Below are 22,800 nucleotides of genomic sequence, written 5' to 3'. Positions count from 1 at the left end.
GCATTTAGGTAAAACACCTATGGAGACTTTAAAATTGCTAAGAAAGGTGTACAGTGATTCTACCATGGCAAAGTCGAAATGTTGGAGGTTGTTCTTGAAACGCCACTTTTATTATGTCGCAGAACAAAGGTAACTATCTCCGGAAAAAAACAGCAGTGCTCGCCATTTAATCACATGACATGGGTGAAATTAACCTGAACACGTAGAAGTGGTTTGGTAGAATCCATTTCATACGCTGTAACTTCAAATACATGCTTTTGTTGTCATAGATTACTGCAGTCCCCGAACTTTTGGATCGTACCACATATATATTATTATAATATATCGATAATATTTTTTACATTAGAGGTAAATATGAAAATAGTTTTTGGTTTTCTGACTATGTCTCTGCTTGTACTGCTAAACATTTTTTATTTATTGTTGCTGCTGTTGTGCTTCTGAATGATGAGAATTCGTGATTTTTATTTGATGTTTTCAAGAATGACTAACAATCAATCATAATTGTTTTAATTATAAAAAATGTAAAGTTTTTTATTATATACAGGCACTCCTCTACTTATGATCAGGTTAGATTCCCGAGGTGTGGTCATAAGTTGAAAATTAACCTAGAAAGTTCATTTGTACACAGAATAACCATGTATTGTTAGTGTTTGATTCTTCAATGTACTTAGTAGAACAGGGCCCACCATGGACAAGTGATTCCATTTTTTTTATGTGCACATGATTTGGACACTTAATACTCTGTGCCAAATTTCAACTCTTGACATGTACTTCTTTATACATCTAAGCTGGTTATCCAGCTGGCAGTGCGATTTTATAAACAAGACAGTCTTGTCAGAAATAATATTGATACCACCAAGGTTTGAAATATGAACCTTGCGATTATAAAACACCCCACCGAGCCACCAGCCACACTACAAATGAGGGAAATTCTGTAGGTTTTAAGTGATTTGCAATTTCAACCTCAATTTTCTCTGTTAATTTTTGAGTATTGCACCTTACTGCTTTGCACATGTCAGTTGTTGGGGATCACTATAACCTCATTGAGTTTGATCAAAATCGGTGATTCCAACATTAAGCCATCCCATTGTCAGTTACATAATACTGTATAATTAAAATCATTCCTCAACCTGGAAAAAAGTTGTTGATATACTTGAGAGTTTTTACTTATTTGTAACTTCTGATATACTTTTGCAAATTGTTTGGTTTACAAACCAGGAAATTATATGAGTATATAGTAATCATTATTTGAGACCACCAATGAAAACTATCTGAGATAATACAAATTCAAGTATTTTTGGACTTCTTACTGCAAGATGTCTGAAACTCTATACCAGAAGTTACAAAGTTTTATGGAGTTTTCTTTATGGTTCTATTTTCAGAGCTACTGATTATTCCAGAATCTTTCTTAGTGCATTAGATTTGATGATAAAATATTGTACAAGATTATAGCATCATAAAAAAAAAGACAAATTAGCTCAAATATGCTGTTCTAGTGGAGAAAGACCACAAAAGAAAAATAATGTTTTAATGTATGCAACAATACTTTATGCAGTCAACATTCAGTAAAGACTTATATGCAGTAAAAATAAATGCATGTGAAAATAAATGCAAATAAAATTTGTTGGCATAATGTAATTGAAAGGATTTTTAAAAAAAAAAACATGTTTTGTACTAATAATGTAACTCAAAATAACAATAACATAAAAGAAAAATGTATATCATGGCCAAAGAATTAATTGGATTCATCTTATCTGTGTTATAAAAATAGCTTATCAGACAAGGGTTAATTTTTCAGTTACCTCTTACATATTTATTTTGTTTTATATTGTTCTAAAGTTAGTATTTAGTATTGTAACTTGCTTAGATTATATTTTATACCTTCAATTTTTTTGCTTGTTGTTCTAAACTTTCATTTAATTAATAACATATTTTTATTAGGTTCAGATTTTTCATTAGCATTTACAGTTCTATTTGGAATAGTAGTATCATTTCATTTGAAAGTCCTGGCTTTTCTGAAATTCTTGCTTTTTCTGATTAAGTTGTGTAGTTTTATTTGTTGCTTTTTTCTTTCTTTAAGCAAATGTCGATAGCAGAAGATCACATCCAAAACGCCTCATTTTGCTTTTGCAGTCCTTTTAAAATCTGAATCATTTGCTACAATTTGATCAATGATTTCAGTTATTGTTACCAAACTTTTACTAAGGAAATCTGTAGAGAAATTCTTTGGGTTCTTCATTTTCAGAATCTCCATTTTCCAGTTCTACGCAAATTCCTTGTTTTGCTAGTTCTTGAAGGTCATCGTTGGTAAGGCTCTCACCAGAAACCTGCAGTAACTTCTCAATATACTGCTGTCTGCTCAATATCCTCCTAGTCCTGCTGTATTAATTAATTAGGTTGACAATTTGGTCAACCTAACGATACAGCTATAGGCTCTTCTTGTTGTGAATTCTTGGATACCTTTGGCCATACCTTCTTCCACACTTTGTTCTTGCATTTATCAGTTAATTCTTGCCAAGTGAAGTTGATATTGCCTATGGCATCTATGATGTTATATTTTTTTTCCAAAATTGTACCAAACAACCATAGATTTAAGGAAAGTACAGCACTATGACAAATTGCCACCTTTTACTGATTGGTTCGTGTTTGGAAATAATCATATTATATACAAATCAATGAAATGTCGCATTAATTTGAATTGCTGTAAATTTTGAGCCTTCAAGCAGACCACATTATATTGAATCAGCATTAAGTGGGGTCTTACTGTATTTTGTAATAATTTTGAATATTATATTGAAATAAATTATTATTATTATTATTATTATTATTATTATTATTAGTAATTATAAAATTAAGAAACATTTTTTAAAATATATTTTATCTTTCTATTAATAATAGGATGCTGAAGCTCAATATATTTGCAGAAGATTACAGTTAAAAGATATTATAGCAACAGGGTTTCAACGTTTAACAAAATATCCTTTATTATTAGAGAATGTTGCAAAATACACTCCAGGTAATAAATTGTCTTCATTATTTTTTTTTGCAATCAAAATTACTTTTTATGCAATATAAAAATATTATTTAAAACAAAATCTTAATTTTAGTAATTTTTTTGTTTAGCTATTATAATAGTCATCTTAATATGAAATTAACAATAATAAAATATCAATAACAAAAATGTGTAGTTGATTTACATAATTGAATGAACATTTGATTGATACAATTGTATCAATTGTAAAGAATTACAACTGAACTAATTGTAATTCTTTACAACTAATTTTTAATAACAATATATGATTATGCAATTATATTAAAATATCATTATTTATTGATATACCATATGGTGAATTATTAACGTGTTATCATGTTATATTTTGATATGATTTTTGTGAAATAAATTATTTTCAAACATGCATTGAGAAACTGAAAGTTTTATTCTGGAAATTACAAAAATTAATTTTGTTTTATTCAAATACTGTCCATTATTTAATTTATAGGTTTAAATATTAAGCCATCCTATAAATAATAGTTTTTCTATACTTTCAAAAATAATAAATAAAGCAACTTTATAATAACTTTTAATCAATTACATATTTTTTCACCAGTTTCTGTGGATTTCCATTAATCTGCTAAATTTTCAATATCATGTCTATAAAATTCTAGTAGTTTATTCAGTTAAAGCAGTTCTGAAATCATCTGTGCTATTCATATATATTTCAGCTAAATGATTCTAAAGGGCTCTAAACAAGTATCCCACTATTGTCAATCATCATAGTCAATGACTTAGTTCCAGGGAAGAGGTTCAACTAAGCCAAGACAAGAATTATGTGAGACCACGGATTTTAGTGGGAAAATTATTGTAAACAATCACCGATAGAAAAAACTCCTCATGGAGAAATGGAGCAGAGGTCTCCAGTAACTATCAACAGTTAGGTGGGAAAGTTGACACTTAGCTGTCAAGAATTCGCAAGTCATCGTCAACAACCAACCGCTTTCCACACTAACACTAAAAGCTCGCACCACCAGAAACTTAGGGTGCGTCGCGCCTGGAAGTTATTCCTATACTTGTGTCTATTCATTCTCCATGCCCAGGAATGAAGTCCTGTCAGAGAAGACCTACAGCAACTCTTCCACATCGTCGGCGACCGCCATACATCGAATTCTATCCTCCAATCTCACACCAAGAGGTATTTTGTTAGGACCTTTGTAAACTCTCTCTCTCGCAACGGCAATAGGCTTAGCTCATAGCTCCTGTTTGTTTAGAACTTGTAGAGGTTTATATCTACTTGCATATAACTGCATTTAATCACATATTATCATAGAATAGTTGTAATCGCCTTGTATTTTATTCTAGTTAGTTAATAAATGTTTTATTTGTTAACCTGTCTCCTGTTAATCCAACTCGCCTGTCGACTTACTGACGACCTCCCCACTCACTTTTTGCCCTCCTAGCCATCCAACGACAAAGAGATCGGGTTTTGCCAACCCGTGCAGTGTAAGTGGTCAGCGAGGATTAACCCCTGACCCTCTGCTTATCTCACAATTACATCTTGGTATGATATGAGACGACGGATACATTTTGAGTTGTCATTTCCAAACCAAATGATTACTACATAGATTTACTAAAAACAGTTGAATTGACTGAAGTTGGCTTTGGAAGAAAAACAATCTTTGACCAATAGAATATGTATTATTTTTCTTCAAGACAATGCTAGGTCACATACTGCCCTACAGACCTTAAGAGCAATGTAAAGTTTGGCTGAGAAAGGATTTTTTTTTCAGCCAAACCTTTAGCTTATCTACTCTTTTTACCTTACATATGGATATTATAAAGTCACAACAGATTTAATTGAATTGAATCAGAACTAAAACATTTGAGTTTTATAAACAGCAAGACCGTGGAAAGGTAGGGACAGTGGAGACATGTGTCCAAGATGCTGAGATGATGGGGTGCCAAAATTCAAAAATTGCTACATGGGCAAACTAATAAATTCATAGAAAACTGTTGCATACAAGTGTGATAAATTATATTACTGAAAAGTGTTTTTAATAATTTTTTAAATTAACATACTAGTGAAAGGCTTATTCAAATAGACATCATATTTAAGCCTGCACCTGGTGCCAAATGCTTTAGCCATGACCTTGATAGACAGAGTATTGAAAATAATTCAGCAGATTAATAGAAACAAGTTCTAAATACCTGTTAAGATAAGTTATTGATTAAAAATTGTTTATTTATTATTTTCAAAGGTAAACAAAAGTCACATTACTTATAACTTGATACTTATGTAATTTATATGTCACTTATATATTTTTATATTGAATTATTTATATTATAAAATATTTTAATTAAATTTTTAACAGCAAATGCAGTGGAATATACCAACTTACTTTATGCTGTTGACTGTAGTAAAAGAATATTAGCTCATGTTAATCAGGCTGTGAAAGAAGCAGATAATCAACATCACTTAAATGAATTACAACGTAAATTAGATAAGAGTGCCTTTGATAAGGTTGACAATAAAATTACACAGCTCTATAAGGTAAATTATCTATAAAATTTTTAATTATACATTTAATTATTGACTTTATTATAGTTTATAAGAATATGTATTTGTTGATATATATAAACAACAATTCAACAAACTCGGTTTTTGATTAAAGTTAGACAATCTGCTGAATAAGTGAGTTATAATTAGGTTAAGTTAATAATTGGATAAAAAATTTACTTCATATCTAATTATTAACTTAACTTAATTATAACTCACTTATTCAGCAGATTTCTGACTTTATATATGTTTTGATATTATTTTCAATCTAAATATCATTGAGAGAACTAGAAAATTCAAAACCAATATTAAAGTTCAGCTCAGCTGTTTTGAAATACCAGTCTACGCTGAGGTCTTCAAAGGTAAGCTGTGAGGACCTGCTGATGATGATATGTCTGACACTGAAAAGATTTTTTTTGCCAAACTCAGATGTAAGAAAAAGTTTTCTTAATTGGCAATTGATGTAAATGTAATTATTTTGGTTTATACCACATAATAAAAGTTTGACAGGTAATTAGTGACTAGAAAGAAAATGTATTGATGTTTTGTTGTTTAGCAACTACACTAAAGTGAATTCCAGAGTTTCCTTTTTGCTGCCTCTAATCAAATTACTTTATATCTAATTATTAAATTAGACTTATAGCCTGATAATATGGCAGATTGGCATCATAACTTACTTTAACTAGAACTTTAAAACAAATAAACAAGTCAGTAATATTGTCACCATTTTTAGAAATATAAATAAATTCAATGAGATGATCATTTATGAATGTAATATGTAATATTGTCTTTCTAACACAGATTAAAAAGATTTAATTACCTTAAGTAATCACCTTTATCTTCAGAAGATTGAGTGTTATACAAAAACTGAGTTCAGCCATAGTATAAATAATTTGGTGATTATAGAGTTAAAATTGCCCATTAACATGTGATATTGAGTTATAAATATTAATAATTTTGTTGATTAAAACTTATTTTTCATTTAAAATAATCTATTTTGATGTTTCCCAAATAATAATAATTATTTTCATATGTATCACTTATAAAAATCAAACGAAAGCATCTTTTTATTTTTAGTAAATACATTATTTAATTTAATCATAAATTTTTGTGTCATTATTATAATTAAGATTAAAATATTTTCAATATTTGACTTAAATTTGAAATACACTTTTTAAAATTAATATACCCATTTATAAATGATTAATCTGTTGCAGTAGAGATCTAGGTTTAAAGCTGATCTATACTCTTACAATTTATCGTTACTAGTACAGATTGATGTAATTTACTATCTGTCCCTGTACTGACCAATATCTATTTCTGATTAGTCATCTATAATGAACAAAATTGCAAAACATAAGCAAAAAATCTGACCATGTAGCTATAATATATATGCTGGTCTCTTTAAAAATGAATGTCATTCAATGCATATTTAATGCTTTGCATTCTCATTCTATCCTTAAAGAACTAGTTATATCCAGCAAAATATTTGTTGTTAATTGTTAAATTACAAATAAATAAAGAAAATAAAGAAGCAAATAAATTTAAATTATAAAAATTTCTTAGTATACAATGTTTTGTGCTTCAACACCTTCACAGTTTAGTATTTATTTCTGCATGCAAATTAAGTTGACAACATTTAATCAAGCATAATTTTTCATTTCTTCCTTGCCTGCCAATAAGAGTTCTTCTTTACTTAGGTACCATTTTATTTGAAAGAAATGACATCAGTCCTCCCTACCAAAATTTAATTTACCACAATCTTTCCATTAATAACATAAAATTAAAAAATAATCAGAAATCAGTCATGAGAAGTTATTTTCAGAAGTGTGTTTTTACTTTTCAGAGATAAGTTCAATAGTCAGAATAGCAGACTACACTTGATTATTCACAAAATCTCACAGGAAAAGGCCCAGCGAGGTGAAAACCAATCTATCTTGTGAGAAACTCCATTCAAAAATTGCTTTATCTGAATTGCAAAATGGGGAAGAGTCACATTTCATTGAAAAATGGTGCCAGAAGGAAGTTGAGGGATAGTATAAGTTGCAGCAATACCAAATAACTTGCACCTTTTACTGTAGCTTATTATGTGTTCCTTCATAAATATGTACCTATTTTGACATTATATGTACTGTACATGCTACTAACCTTATCACCAAGATATAGTATTTCTCACAAATGGACACAAGTGTAAACAGAAAATACACACTCACTTCCAGTAGTCTGATACAAATACAATGCAAAAATGCAAATTATAATTTTTTTCTTTATTTAAACCTTTAATCCAGACATTCTGTATAATAGATACTTATACAGGGGTGTTTGTGCTCCGGGGAAACCCCGGAATTCCGGGGATTTTGAACTTCGATACCCGGAAATTCCGGGGATCGTCGTTCAAAAGGAAGTAGGAATAATAATGAATTATTTATTTTGATCTGGGTAATTTTGTTTGCTTTGAAAGCAGAAAACGCAAGGTCAGTGTGTGTGGTGAAAACTTTTCCTTTCTTTCTCCAAAGGCAGTGATAATGCGTGAAAAGGGGGAAAAAACTTCTTTTTTGTTCTTTCCTTATTGCGAGTTAAGCCGGATGCACACATGCGGCGCGGCAAGGAAAAGCGGCAGAATGACGTCACTTTTTCTCGCCGCGGAGGTCTATTTCGTGCCGCTTTTCTCATGCCGCGAAAGTTGGTCGAATTTTATCTTTCGCGGCGGCCGCCGTCAAGACGCGTTTCTATCAACCAATAACATTTCGTCTGGCAGTCACGTGAGAAAATACTATCACGTGGTGTTTTAATGGCGGAAAGTTCGACGCGGTTAACCGAGATAACTAACATCAGAATAAAGAGGAAAGAATAATAAATTTAACACAAATTCTACACAGATACAGTAATCATATATTATTTAATTCAAAGAACAAAACAACCGAATCTTACTCGAAATAGTATTCTTTATCGAGAGATCTTAATCGAAGAATAAGCCTATTTTGTACATCAGTTCTTTATCGATCCAACAAAATATCTCGGCAAGATTCTTGCCAATACGATATCTCTAATCCAAAATATTCATTCGAATCTTCGACGAAATCTTCTAGCTAAATAAAACAAACGGTACAAAACAAAATTTGTAAACACGTGGATAGCGGAGTGTCGATATCGTTCGCCATCTTGAATACTGAATGCATGCGCCGAAATGTAAACGGATTGCCGCTTGTGTGGTCGTGCATTCTCCTTTATGACTCATTCCCCCGGTTCTCGGACATTCTCTTCTGGATTCTTTTCGGCAAGTAGGCGCGGCAGAAAAAAAAGGGAGAGACTTCGTTCGACCAGATGTGCGATCACGTGACTCTGGGTTCAAAGGTCTTATCTCTCCTGGCGTGGCGCCAATAAGTAGAGAAGGGGGATTTTTCGCCGTATTAGCTATTTGTCATTGATCGCTTCGCAACTTTTTTTTCTCCGCTGTGTAAAATTTTCGTTTCATTTATTGATGCACGTGTAAATTTTTCGTTTCGTTTATTGAAATATTTTTTTATTTATGTACGCAAGAGAATTTCACTATGAAATTTCTCGATATAAATAGTGATATTATACAATTAGAAGAAGGTGTCCGGAATGCATTTAGGTGGAATTGGATTGAACGGAGAGATGGTAATGGGGATACCATCGGCACATGGTGCAAGAAAATAAATGTTGCTGGACAAGCATATTGTGTTTTTTGTAACTCACTGCTGAAGTATGGTGGGGAAGGATTCAAGGCTTTCACAAATCATTCTAAAACTGTGACGCACATAAAATATTCAAAGTGCATTAGACATTCAATGACTTTAAGTAATTATGCTAATTCAAAAAATACTGATGACTTACTGGAGACTGATGCTCGGCCATTGGATATAGTGACAAGAAAAGCACGCCAAGAGGTATTAATAACTTCGTTTATCGCCGAGAATTCTCTTTCTTTCAATGTAGCTCCCAATTTAATTGAACTCTGCAAACAGTTGAGCCGCGATCAGACGGCACTAAACTCGTTGGAAATGTCCAGGACTACTGCATGTTATAAGATGAAATATGGGCTCGCAAAAACTATTAAGGAAAATATCATTAAAAGTTTAAAGGAGACTCCATTTTCTCTAAATTTGGATGAAAGTACTTAGCAATGCTCAAGAAAGTATACTGGCAATATTGGTGCAGTTTTATGACAACAATCAAAATGAAGTTGTAGTTCATCATTTTGCATCTCTAAAGATGGAATCTTGCAATTCAGAAGCTGTTTTTAAAGCAGTTGTTAATACTATTGAAGATAATAATATTCCATGGGCAAACTTAATTAGTGTATTAATGGACTCATGTAACACCATGCGTGGAAAAAAAAGGGTGTTGAAACCAGACTACGATCAAACAAAGCACCCCACTTATTAGATATTGATGGTGACACATGTCACACAGCTAATAACTGTGCAAAAAAATTTGCTTCATGTTTTGATAGACACTTAGAAGATTTGTTTGATGACATCTATTTTGATATGAAAAGCTGCAGTAAAAGAGAAAATTTTTTCAAAATCTGTGAATCCCTTGCCATTAAAAAACTTAAGCCCTTGAAGAGACCAGACCATAGGTGGGTGTACATTTTATGTGTTTTAGAAAGAATCAAAGATCTGTGGGATGCTCTTATTGCATTTTATTTTCACTACTTGGATAAAACTGATAAAGGGGATTATTTTTCTTATGTTGAAACTGTATACAATAAAAGAAATATTTCTGCAGCTCAGAAAAAAATTGTTGAAGGGGTGTATTCTTGCTTGCATTCCCAACAACTCACAAAGGATGCTTTAGCTCGGAAAAAAAGAATACTAAATGGGTTATTTGTTATGCAAAACAAAACTTTATTGCATATGGCATTATATTCAGCAGTATTACCAGAGTTCAACACATATATTAAATTATTTGAAACAAAAAAACCAATGCTTCATTTAATACATTCCAGTATTTATAAATTGATGGCAAAATTTTTCTCTTTTTTTATGAAGCCAGAAAATATAGAGTGCACATCTTATAATGATTTATTAAAGGTTGATGTCACAAATCCAGAATTCCATCTACCTAGCAAAGTAATATTTACTGGTGCAGAAGCTTCCACTCTCCTGAAGAAATTATCAAAAAATCATCCAATAGCAAAAGAATTCCAAATTTCTCTGATGAAAGCTTATACTAATACAGCACAGCATATGAAACAGAAATTACCCCTTAAAAATTCATATCTAATTAGTTTTACAGCATTAGATCCAGAGCTAAGAGGTAAAACCAGTACAATATTAGCTTTTGAAAAATTATCATCTTTTATGTCCCATATTTTTAGTGATAATGAAAAGTCAAAAGTAGAAGCTGAAATAAGGTTATACCAGAGTGATATTGATATCACCAAAGAAATGCTCTACACATCTGATGAAAGTGGAAATCAAGTCAAGTGTACAATTGATAAATATTGGTCTAAAGTTTTTAATTTAAAAGATGATTTCACAAATGATTATAAGTATCCTACATTGGCTAAATTGGTCAAAGCCTGCCTTAGCTGCTTCCATGGCCCATTAGTGGAAAGTGCATTCAACTTAATGGATACACTTGTCACTGACTATAGAACCTCTCTTAAGATTGATTCCCTAGATGCAGTGCAGACTATTAAATATGATTTAATGGCTTCTAAAGAAACCTCATGTGAAAAATATGGCTCAAAAAATCCAATGACTGATCCAATTCACAAAGATCTCTTACTGAATATGAACAGAAGTTGGAAAACATATCAAGAGGACTTAAAAACATGTATTTCAGATGAGTCACCTATAAAAGTCTCTGAAAAACCTTCTACATTAGCAGAAAAGCAAACTGCTTCTACCTCTGCATGTGCAGTTCTCGAGGAAATTTCTTCAACTGTAAATGAGGAAAATAAAAGTCAACCTTCCTGCAATTATGAAGTTCACCACAAAAGAAAGACAAGCCCACAAACATCAGAAAATAAAAAAAAGCAGCAGAAATTAGATAATTTTTTTTAAAGAATTAATTCAGGTAATTTAAAATATTTACATAAAATGTAGTAGTTTATGTTTGAAAATTTATGGTTATTAATTTTGCAAAAAAAGTAATTCATTGAACTTTTATAATTAGGTCATTCAATACTTCATAATTGTAATTTTTCATTTCTCCCCCCTTCTCGAAACTCCAAAATGTCGGTAGTAAGTCCGTAAAAGTTTCAGGGGATTTTTTGGGGTCCCGCAAACACCCCTGATTTATATTACTTAGATTAATAGATAATATATATATATTATTCTTTGATAAAGCAATTGTTTCTGATTTGTTATTAAAGACTTCTAGAGTAAATAAAACTATACTTGCTTACTGAAGAGACAATATCATAAAATAAAATAAACAACCATTCCAACTTCAGCAAAAATTCTTTAATCCTAAGAACATTTTCAAACGCATTAAGCGTCCATCTTCAGTTACTTCTTTAAATCAAATAAGAAATTCGAACAAATATTACGTAAATTAATGGTACGATTACAATAAATAAATAAATAAAAATAAAATAAAATAAACAGGATTATCGTAATTTACAAAATTATGCCAATATTTCATAAACAAATAAAAATAAAATAAAAATAAAAATAAAACAAAAAAACAAAAAATAAAAACGAAACCAAAAAAAAAAAACATGAGGTTTAAATCAATCACGGATTATTGCAGTATTCTTTTACAATTACTCTCATCTGTCAGTTAAAGACCTCTAAGGGCTAGAAAGCCTAACAACATAAAACAAGACCAACATCAGCTCTAGAATTATCGTACTTCTATGATTAGTCCAAATCATCGCACAAAGATTTCCAAGCCGTGGAAAGCCCATCAGCGTCCCTATAATTAATGCATTGCGTACTTCTCTGCACTCTGTGGATTTCCAATTTTTCAAAAAACTTTATTGCGTGTTTCGATTTAGTAGACCTGATGATAGAGGCTTGGTCCCAAAAGACCGTGATGCCCTGCTGCTTAGCATAATTGGCCAGGACCGTACTATCAACCGATTTTTCCACCGACCGCTTGTGTTCATTAATCCTCTTTTTTAAATTTCTCAATGTTGCCCCTATATATACTAATTTAGAATCAAACCTATGATCCCTTAATGGTATCGAATAAATTCCTGTTAGGGAGTTACGCTCATACTTCATCTTATCATTCCTTAAAAGCTTGTATATAGTCGGATTGCGTCGATAAATAATTTGCAAATTCCTACTCCTGGAAATCCTCTTACCAACAGCTTAAGAAAAGGAATGTAATCGAGGATCACTTTTTTCTTGGTTGGTTTCTATTCCTCCCACGTGTTTGGTTATGGTCCTTCTTGATGAGAGCATCTATTTTTTCTGTTCTGTAACCATGTTGCAAAGCCGTTGTTCGGATGTATTGTAGTTCTTTAATTGTATCCAAAACATCTGTGCAGTGTGTGTGTGTGTGTGCTCTCTGTATCCACGAGCGAAATACTGCCATCTTGATATGCCCAGGGTCTGTGGATTTCCTAGGGATAACGTTATGATTGGGAATGATATCGGTTTGTGATAGACATTCGTGTGGATTTCCCCTCCTACACGTTATAGTGAGATCCAAGAAATTAACACTGTTATAACTTTGCTGATCCAACTCTAGAGTTAAACCATAGGGGTTTTGATTCATTAAATCTATAAACTTTTTGATGTTGTGATTGTCCTTCCACACGATAAAGATGTCGTCCACGTATCTCACGTATAATAAAATATCATGCTCTACTATCGGGAGAATACTGCTTTCTAGATTGTGGAGTACCAATTCGCAGAGTATATAAGACATAGGGCTACCCATCGGTACTCCTCACCCCTGTATATAAGTTTTGTCCTCAAAGCCAAAGAAAGATGTGTGACATATCAAGTTCGCTAATTTCAAGATCTGGGTGTGGTACTTTGCAGCGTTCTTAATATTGGCGAATAGAAAGTCCTGTAAGGCACAAAAGCAAGGAGGCAGCTTGATTGCTTTTATTTTTATTTGTTTATGAAATATTGGCATAATTTTGTAAATTACGATAATCCTGTTTATTTTATTTTATTTTATTTATTTATTTATATATTGTAATCATACCGTTAATTTACGTAATATTTGTTCGAATTTCTTATTTGATTTAAAGAAGTAACTGAAGATGGACGCTTAATGCGTTTGAAAATGTTCTTAGGATTAAAGAATTTTTGCTGAAGTTGGAATGGTTGTTTATTTTATTTTATGACTTCTAGAGTATTAATAAATTTATATTAATTTAATATTTCAGTATAAAATGTTATAATTGTGTTTTTTTTTTTCCTACAGAATTTAGATTTGACGAAACATCAGTTATTATATGATGGTCATTTAACGTGGAGATTGAATAAACAAAAAACTGTGGAAATGCATGTTGTTCTGTTTGAAGATATTTTAGTTCTATTGCAAAAGCAAGATGAAAAATATATTCTAAAGTTCCATAATACAAACTTGATGACTGGTAGAGAAGATACAAAATTGACTCGTAGTCCTATTTTAAGGGTCCAGAATCTATTTACTCGAAATGTAGCTACAGGTATGTATCAAAATACAGTATTATTTTCTTACAGACTAGATATTGTACATTCACACATTATGTATTTATATTATTGTTGAAAATAATGTAATAAATGCATCCTATTTTATCCTTCTTTTGTCATTTTAACATTATTTTTATTTATAATTTCTGTGAAAAATAAATTAAGAATTTTGTATTTTATCTTAGTACTATCATGATGGTGATGATAGTATTTTTAATGATGATGATGATCATCGTCATTAAAAATTTTAAATAATATTATAAATACAGTCAAACCTGTTTTTATGCGCTCTTTTTATGTGCAATTTTTATTTGTGCGATTTTTTTAATGCGAATTTTTAATTTGTGCGGTATAGTTGGCGACTAGTCTCGTGCGATTCGTCATGTCTTACGTTGACTTATTATAGCTAAATAAACTTACTATAGCATAAATGCACTTATTATAGTAATATTATTGCATGAATATGCGAAAAATGAAATAATTTACTTTTTAAGTCAACAAAACACCACCTGGACAAAAATATGTAAAACAGACGATAGACCAGACGATGCAGTCAAGTGCTGACATCTGTTGTCAATAAATTCTATTTCGTACGGTTTTGAGTTATTTTCTATGTGAGACTTTTTTTATGCGGTCCCTGTTGACCGCATAAAAAAAATATTTTTTAATTGTGTTGCGAAAACTATTATTTTACAGCCAATCGTGAAGTTTCGTGCGATTTTTTTTAATGCGTCTTTTTTAATGCGGTCCCTATCCCCCGCATAAAAACAGGTTTGACTGTATATATGTTACTGGCCAAACCTGATTTCAGGCCAAACTAGTTTGTCCTAGGCCGAACTGATTTATGTACTATAAATAGGTTCCAGTGTAAAAAAAAATGATTTTGTGTAATTCGAAATGCCACCACAGTACACCCTGTAAAAATAAATAAAAGATAAAATATTTTATATGTTACGCTAAGAAGCATAAATAAGTTCATTTTTAATTTTAGTTTGACTCTAAAAGTTATTTTTATTATTTTGTTTGAATTTTTGAAAATATTTTTGAAAGTTAATTACCTTTAAAAGTGTATGGCTTAATAAAAAATATACATACTGATAAGTACTGATTAGCTTATTTTTATTTTATAGTTTTGTACAAGTGTTTTCACTTCTAATCAATACCGCTTTGGTTAACATTATTCTAGGTATCGAAGATGGTGGCTTGTCTCCGATTCCAGCAATCAGAAGACAGGGAACAGTGGGGACGCACATTCTAACCTAACTTAACTTATTCTAATAATTATGGTAATTTATTAGAATAGGTTAGGTTAGAACGTGCGTCCCCACTGTTCCCTGTCTTCTGATTGCTGGAAATCGAGACGAGCTGCCACCTTTGATACCTAGAGTAACATTAACCCTGTTTTTTATAATTAAGTAGATTATGTTTGAATAAATATTGTTCATCTAATTGATTGCCTTTTAATTTTATTTTAACCATTAATATACTTGAATAATAATTCTAAATCAGTTTGGCCTGAAATCAGGTTTGGCCGGTAACATATATAACTTATAAATAATTTTTTAAACTTATTTATATTATGAAGTAAGCAAAATAATTTTGACAGAAATAACTATTTAATGTTATGGTACACTCTTGATAATCTCACTGGGACTGTTGGATTATTGGAAGTAAGGTGAGTTCAAAATAGAAAGAAAATATGAAAGGAGAGCAATCATATGTTGTTGTATTTTAGAGCATTCAAATTAATCATTAATCCTTTTAAAATAATTTTCAATTTCTTTTACTATGTTGTCATCTGACTGTGCTGCTGTTGCTAGTTATCACTTTTGTCAAGTTATTGGTTTCCCACTGAATTTAGTGAGAAATTTCAGGGAACTGAATTTTATATTTATACATAGTTATTGTGTTATAAGATGTACTGTTTTGAGTAGCCTAAAATGATGAGCATAGCAATCTTTATTATTGTGGTTAAGCTTTGAGCATTCAAGCTTAGGCTTAACAACATGCCATATTTAGTGGGAAGGTGTTCAGTTTTAGTGGAACTGGAGTTTGAACTAGTGGAAGGTTTGCCTATGACTTGGCAACAGTACTGGTATTACCTGAAAGTTTACTAATGTTGGATTACTGGATATGTCAAATTAGCAAATGATTGGATTAGCAAGATTGTACTGTATGGTATACTACATTTAAAGCTACATAAAATCTTTATGATTACTTCATTAAATCAATTTTTATTTTTATTTAACTGATGAATAAATAAAAGAAAAATTTAGTATACCATGTAAATAAATATAGAATATTTAGCTAGTAGCAAGCAAAGAATTAGAAATAGAAAATGTAATGTTGAAATCAAATTTTCTCTTTTGTAGAATTTCTAATTCAAATTGAAATTATGATAACCACCAGTATTTTTTTTTAAATAATATTTATCAAAATTATATTAGAAAATAATTAATATTATTATTTAATTCTACAGATAAAAGTGCATTTTTCCTTGTATCTGCTTCAGACCAACATGCAATATATGAATTTGTAGCTGCATCACCATCAGAGAAAAAGTTGTAAGTATTTAGTACTTAAATTATTAAAACATAATTTATATGTTTATGCTAAAGAGAAATTAATATTTAAATATACAATAATTTCTCACTTAAGATCATTGATATTCTTGGAAATTAGTTTTTGGATATTAAGCAAAATATCGTAAAAATAATTACAAATGTACTTTCATCTTCCCTCAACAACATTATAATGAAACAATGTTAAGTGAGGACTGGTATTATGTTATCAAATAATAATTGCAGATAATTTGTAGTAAAAAATCTGATGATCATTAAATAAACATTTATATTTATACTTTTTTGAATGGTAATATAAAAAAGCAAATGTGTTTCAAAGATGTAAACATTTGTAAATATTTTGAAAATAATTCAGTTTTTAATAATTTTTTAATTTGTAATCAAATCTTTTCTACAAAACTGCTTTTTAGAATCATTATTTATATTTTAAAAACATTTTTCACTTTAAAATTATATAGTATTTAAAACTATTACTAAAATAATCATTTTTCAATATTATATTTAAAATAAATTTTCATGTTTTACAAAAATAAAATTTTTTCTTTAAAAAATTTTAATCAAATGTAAGTTTTTGCATTTTCTCCTTAGAAAAATATTTTTAATTAGTTTAATCAAACAATACAATATAATGTGTCATATCATTAAGTTTTGCTGTTAGAAATTCTAAGCTAACTAAATTAGTGAACTGTGACGTAAGTCATCAGCTTACTCAAGCACTGTTTTAAATATTAAAAATAATTCACTTTTCTTTGAAACTTAATAGTAATATTGTATGATGAGAATTCATTAAGAATTTGTTTCTTTGAAAGATAACAACAGCTGAGTTGGTGTTCTAACAAAAATTTGTAGATATTGTATAATGATTCTAGATACGAGAGATTACTGTCACCTTTCTTGTAATAATACACTTTAATGAACTTAGAGGAACTGTTTTTACCATAATTTACAAAGCACAGTCCAAATAGAGCATATTGTAAGTCAAAAAGTGGCTGGTTCAGGCTTAATGTAGAGTTCTTGTTATCAGGCATTTCTGGTCATTTCTTTCTGGTGTTAAAACTAATACTGTTTATTTGATGATGACTACTTGTATTTGAGTACAGTTAGCAAGCTTTGCTGACTGTGTACCGAAATAAAGGCAATTCTGGTACTTTCAGAATGCATTTTTTCAATTTGATACAAAGCCTGTATTTCTAACAGAGGAAAACTTGAGATTACCCTGATTTTCTCCTAATGCTGGCTTTAATTATGCCATTGAGATATGTAAAGATGAAGGCTAAATATCTATTAAAATACAAATTAAAGAAAAAAACTGAGTTCTAATGATGTAACTATTAGTTCTACCATATTAGTTCCAAACATTTGTTTTGATTAAACTAGTGCTGGAAAACTGTGTAAAGTGTAGTGTGATTGATATATTTATTTCCAGTTTTTCTACAAGTGATCTCTGTTTCCTTTTCAAATCTGGAAATATAATTTTATATTACAAATAATTAAAATATGCTACTTAATTTCCAATCAAAAAAGTTTCATTTAACACATGTAAAAGTTATACTTCTCTTATTAGACAACATACATTGGTGCTGATTCATTTAGATGTGCTAGGTCTACAGATACCTTGGTCCAGCTTTATTGGGTACAATCTATTAGATTAGATGAACAGATTGTCTCTTGATTAATATGTGATAAATAGTGTTCTTTTTTATGGGTGGAGGATGTCAGGATATTTAGCCAGAAGCTGGCAATGTGTCAAATTTTTATAATTAATGTAATTTGGGAGCAGTTGTTTCTTGTCTGTTTATCTCTTGTGTACAGGTTGGTTAGCATGTAACAAAAACAGCTATTCTTGAGATTTATCAAAAAACTAAAATATTTCAGAAGTCGGCACCAATTATAGTCTTTTTTAATTTTTCTAAAATAAATGGTCATTGGAAATGTGTAAGTCTAAGTCAATCATTATCCATCTGATCCAAAAGGTTTTAATACTTAAACCATTAATTGTGTATAGTTATAATGCAGTGAAGGTGCATCACAGCAAGTGTTATGAAAATGGCAGCACATAAACATCACTACATGCAGTTAACTAAATACATCAGCTTTGTGATGTAGAATTGTAGATGGAGAAGCAACTCTTAATGTCTGGTCAGAAGTTGTATCATACCATATGATGTAATTCTCTTAATCCTTTTACTACGACATGGTCAGGTGTACTATACCTTTCAAAACAATGATCCAAACTGCAGTCACTCAAAATCACATATATTTATTACTTTATTTTTGGCACAATGGTGTATAATCATTTGGAGTAAAAATTACTTACAGAAAAAAAAAATGTTAAATTATGAATTAATTTTTGATGTTATAAATTACTTTATTTTGACAAAAAAGTAAAATTTTCCAATTTTGTTGTTTGTTTTTGGCACTAAGCCAGCATGAAAGAGAATATTGTTTCATAAATGAAGGAATAAGATTTTTGCATATTTATCTGTTTTTTCATGAACAATATTAAGGATTTTTCACATTTTTGAAGGAACAAGAGGAATGGCAGTGCTCTACTCTGATGCCAAATTTACAGTGATTTCAACAGTTAATTCCAGATTTTGTTTATATGTGTCATTTTGTTGTTGTTGGCTTTTCTATCATAGCCATGTTAAACGTAGAGTTAATCCATTAATTTCACGAATTTGGCCTGGAATTATATGTTTCTTTCAGGAAGGTTGTACTTTATACTAATGCTGGTGGCTTCACATATTGGCCATTATAGCTAATTTATCTAAGGTGGTATCCTCAGACATGGCAAGAATAGCCTAGTTCTGTTTTATCAAATGTTGCAACCAAAAAATTCTTTCTCCACTTTATTGTATCTTCCTCATGTGTAAGTTTTTTGTTGCTTAGTATTAATTTTAAAAGTAAGAACTGCAATTTTTGAGCACTTCAAATTTCAAGATGATTATATCAGATCTAGGTTGGTGGATTTAACCATCATTGACATGATGTAGGACATGGTCATCCAGACAAGAGATTACAGAATAGTATCAGGAGGAATTTAGTTATATTGAAGAAGGCACACTGAGCTTCTATATTGCCAAATCACAATTCTAATAATTTTTCTCAGAATGGCAGCAGCTTTGGGACATTCTGTCAGGCTCTAGCAAAGTTCCTTAGTCCGTAGTAATGTGCTTAGCCCAACAAAATGAAGGTAAAATTCAAATTGAGGCCTACTAGGTAAAATCCATCTTTGTGTCAGGCTTTAAAGCTTGGGTACATTGGACATAGTGGTTTGTCTTATTCTTTGAATTCTGTCAAGTCACGTTTGGCTCACCACTGAAAGGTAATGGTAACTGACTTTATCTTCCAAGAAAACAGTCTGTAGATATTGTATGATGAATCTAGATATTTTAGATAACCATCATTACACTTACAATAATGTACTTTAACAAACATAGTTAAACCATTATTATCATAAGGTACAAAGCACAGTCCTTGTGGAACATGATGAAAGTCAAACTAACTCATCAGTATTGTAAGACAAAAAGTGGCTCAATAAGATGATATTTTTCACAGGCACTTCTGGTCATATCTTTCTGATATTAAAATCAGTTGTATTTGTTCAATGATGACTACTGCACTTTATTAAACAGCATTTTTGAAACAATTATTATGAAATCTGTTTAAAAGTAATCTAAATATGGAAATTTTGTTACTTAATATAAAAATTACAATATAAGTTCACATATTTTATCATCACATATAGGTGGTTACGTTATATTACTGAAGCAACTGAAGCATACAAAAGCATAAGTAATCAGACGAAACATCAACAGCCATCCCCATTGTATCCAGACAGGATACCTCCTTCAGAAGGAAGTATTGAAGAACCAACAGAAATTAAAGATCAAGAAAAAGAGTGAGTGCATAATTAATTTTCTTAGAAAAGTTACTTAATTTATAAACTTTATATAAATAAATATATTACGATTACATTTTAGTACAAATACAAGGGAAGATAATCACTCTGAAAAATATGATGGTATTGAAGCCAATGATCTCTCTGAACTACCTGAATTTTCTTCATCAGAATCATCTTTGCCTCTACCATCTTCAACTTCCATTTCTACAGATTATGATTCTCCTCAGAAAGAATCTGTTCCACCAGCAGAAGATTCAAAAGTTGTCAAAAATGAAAATTCAGTAATTCAGGGACATATAGTACAAATAGTAGACAGTCCTCGTTTGATTGAACCTTCTGAAGTAGTAATCACAGAAAGTGCTCTACTAGAAGTTGCAGAACCAGTTTTGACACCAATGGGTAATATTTTTTGATAGTTTAATAACAGTTTGAAACATAATTCTTAAGTGAATTTCTTCAGTAAAGTCATTATTAAGAAGAAAAATTGCTAAGCAGAATTTTTAAAACTTTATACAATATTTTCAAAGTTGATAGTAACTTTTATTAAATGGAAATTCATAATTTTAATATAAATTTTACTTTAAAAATCAAAAAGATTTTAATATTGTTTTTTTTTCAGATTGCTGAAATTTTAATATAAAATAATAATCACTAATGATTAAAGTTTATCATAAAATAAAATTTGTTAAATCAAGAATTTTTACTAATTAATTAAAATATTTTAAAGAACAACTTAGGCGTAAAGATCAAGAAATAGCCAATGCTCTTACAGAGAAACAAGAACTAGTTGCAGATATTTTACAAATACCTAAAGGAGAGTTTGAACATTTTGCAGAGGTTAGTATCTGAAAATATTATCATCAAAATTAAAAATAACAAAAATTATTTCATTAACCCATGTAGTAAAACTTAAAAGTAATAGTTTTCAATTATTAAATAAGTCTATTTGAATAAATAATAAAATTTAAAGTAACAATGAGTAAGATTGAAGTGATTTGTTTAACTTTTTAATAATAATTTCATTTATTGAAAGTTTTAAGATATTAATACAGTAGAATCTCAATTATCTGGATTGTTCAAAATAAACAAAAATTTTACAGATTTGCTGATTTGCATTTGGCAATTGCGACACTGTTTATGTACGTGATGGAATGCATAACTTTTTTTGTACCTACAACATCTCACCTGGCACAGTGTTCCTAAACTTTTTAATACATTTTGCATCGTAATAAAAATATAACTTGACATACATATTTATAAATAATTTATATTCAAATTACATATTTCTATGGCCAAGGGCGGTGTAAGGCATGGGCGACATGGGCCATCGCCTACGGCCTGGCAGTTTGAGGGGGCCTCGCGCCTCGAAGGTTTATGAATTATTTAAAAGCCGTGAACACAACGAAAAAATTTTACTCGTCATAAAACAATAAATAGTTTGCATTTTTATGAATAAAAATTTGACAGTTTCAACTGCTTTTTATTTTATAAAATCCGTCTTCTTGTGCCACCAGAGGGCCTTTAAACAATAGGCAGTGTTAGTGATGGTCAGTAGTAGACCAAATTCAAAACGAACATTTGTTTCTTGAAAATTTGATCACGATTTAATACAGTGCAGTATTATTTTTTGATTATCCGGATTTTTCCTTATCTGGACTACCTTCATCTCCAAATAGTCTGGATAATCGAGGTTCTACTGTATCTTGAATAAATCATTAAATAAATATTTTTAGAAAAATGTCTTAAGATTTGTTACCTTATCCAGATATAATTAACTTGGACATTATGTTGGTTTTATAGATTTGCTACATTTAACTCAATAGATTTTATTAAATTCTTAATTTTCATTCATGTTTGGATTAAATATTAGTTTACTAAGATCTGCTAAATGAGATCATTACTGTTTTTTTTTAAATCATATTTTAAAAAATTATATTATAAATAATGTGTTAAATGTGTATTTATTGCTATCAAATTATTCAAAATAACAAATTATAAAGTGTGGTTTATTGTAATTTATCTTTAGATATGGTTTGTTCTTACTCCTTAAATAGATAAATTTTTATTTTTGATTATCTTTCCTAAGTTAAACTAAGTAAAATTAATTTAGCAGTCTGTTTATCTTCCACAAAAGCAAAAAAATT

General features: G+C 30.1%; 2 protein-coding genes across 2 annotated transcripts in view; both read left to right on the top strand.

Annotated features, from left to right (window-relative positions):
- The window catches only part of LOC136981433 (rho guanine nucleotide exchange factor 11-like), a 188,423-nt gene that overhangs the window by 153,723 nt on the left and 11,900 nt on the right, over positions 1-22,800 (top strand). The window contains exons 30-36 of the mRNA XM_067277756.1: positions 2,899-3,016; positions 5,368-5,546; positions 13,917-14,163; positions 16,647-16,731; positions 20,501-20,653; positions 20,736-21,055; positions 21,384-21,493. Coding sequence (XP_067133857.1) covers positions 2,899-3,016; positions 5,368-5,546; positions 13,917-14,163; positions 16,647-16,731; positions 20,501-20,653; positions 20,736-21,055; positions 21,384-21,493 — 1,212 coding nt within the window. The remainder of the gene's footprint in view (positions 1-2,898; positions 3,017-5,367; positions 5,547-13,916; positions 14,164-16,646; positions 16,732-20,500; positions 20,654-20,735; positions 21,056-21,383; positions 21,494-22,800) is intronic.
- LOC136981435 (uncharacterized) lies at positions 10,769-11,590 on the top strand. The gene has a single exon (XM_067277757.1). It carries the CDS (start codon positions 10,769-10,771, stop codon positions 11,588-11,590), a length of 822 nt encoding a protein of 273 aa, XP_067133858.1.

Source organism: Centruroides vittatus, unplaced genomic scaffold (assembly GCF_030686945.1).
Source record: "Centruroides vittatus isolate TY-2023 unplaced genomic scaffold, ASM3068694v2 contig_754, whole genome shotgun sequence".
Classification (NCBI taxonomy): domain Eukaryota; kingdom Metazoa; phylum Arthropoda; class Arachnida; order Scorpiones; family Buthidae; genus Centruroides; species Centruroides vittatus.
Note: the sequence above shows the minus strand (reverse complement) of the source record. Positions and strands in the feature narration are given on the sequence as shown.

Excerpts from the sequence above, each read along its gene's own strand:
- LOC136981435 (XM_067277757.1), top strand. The coding sequence starts at position 10,769 with ATGAAACAGAAATTACCCCTTAAAAATTCATATCTAATTAGTTTTACA.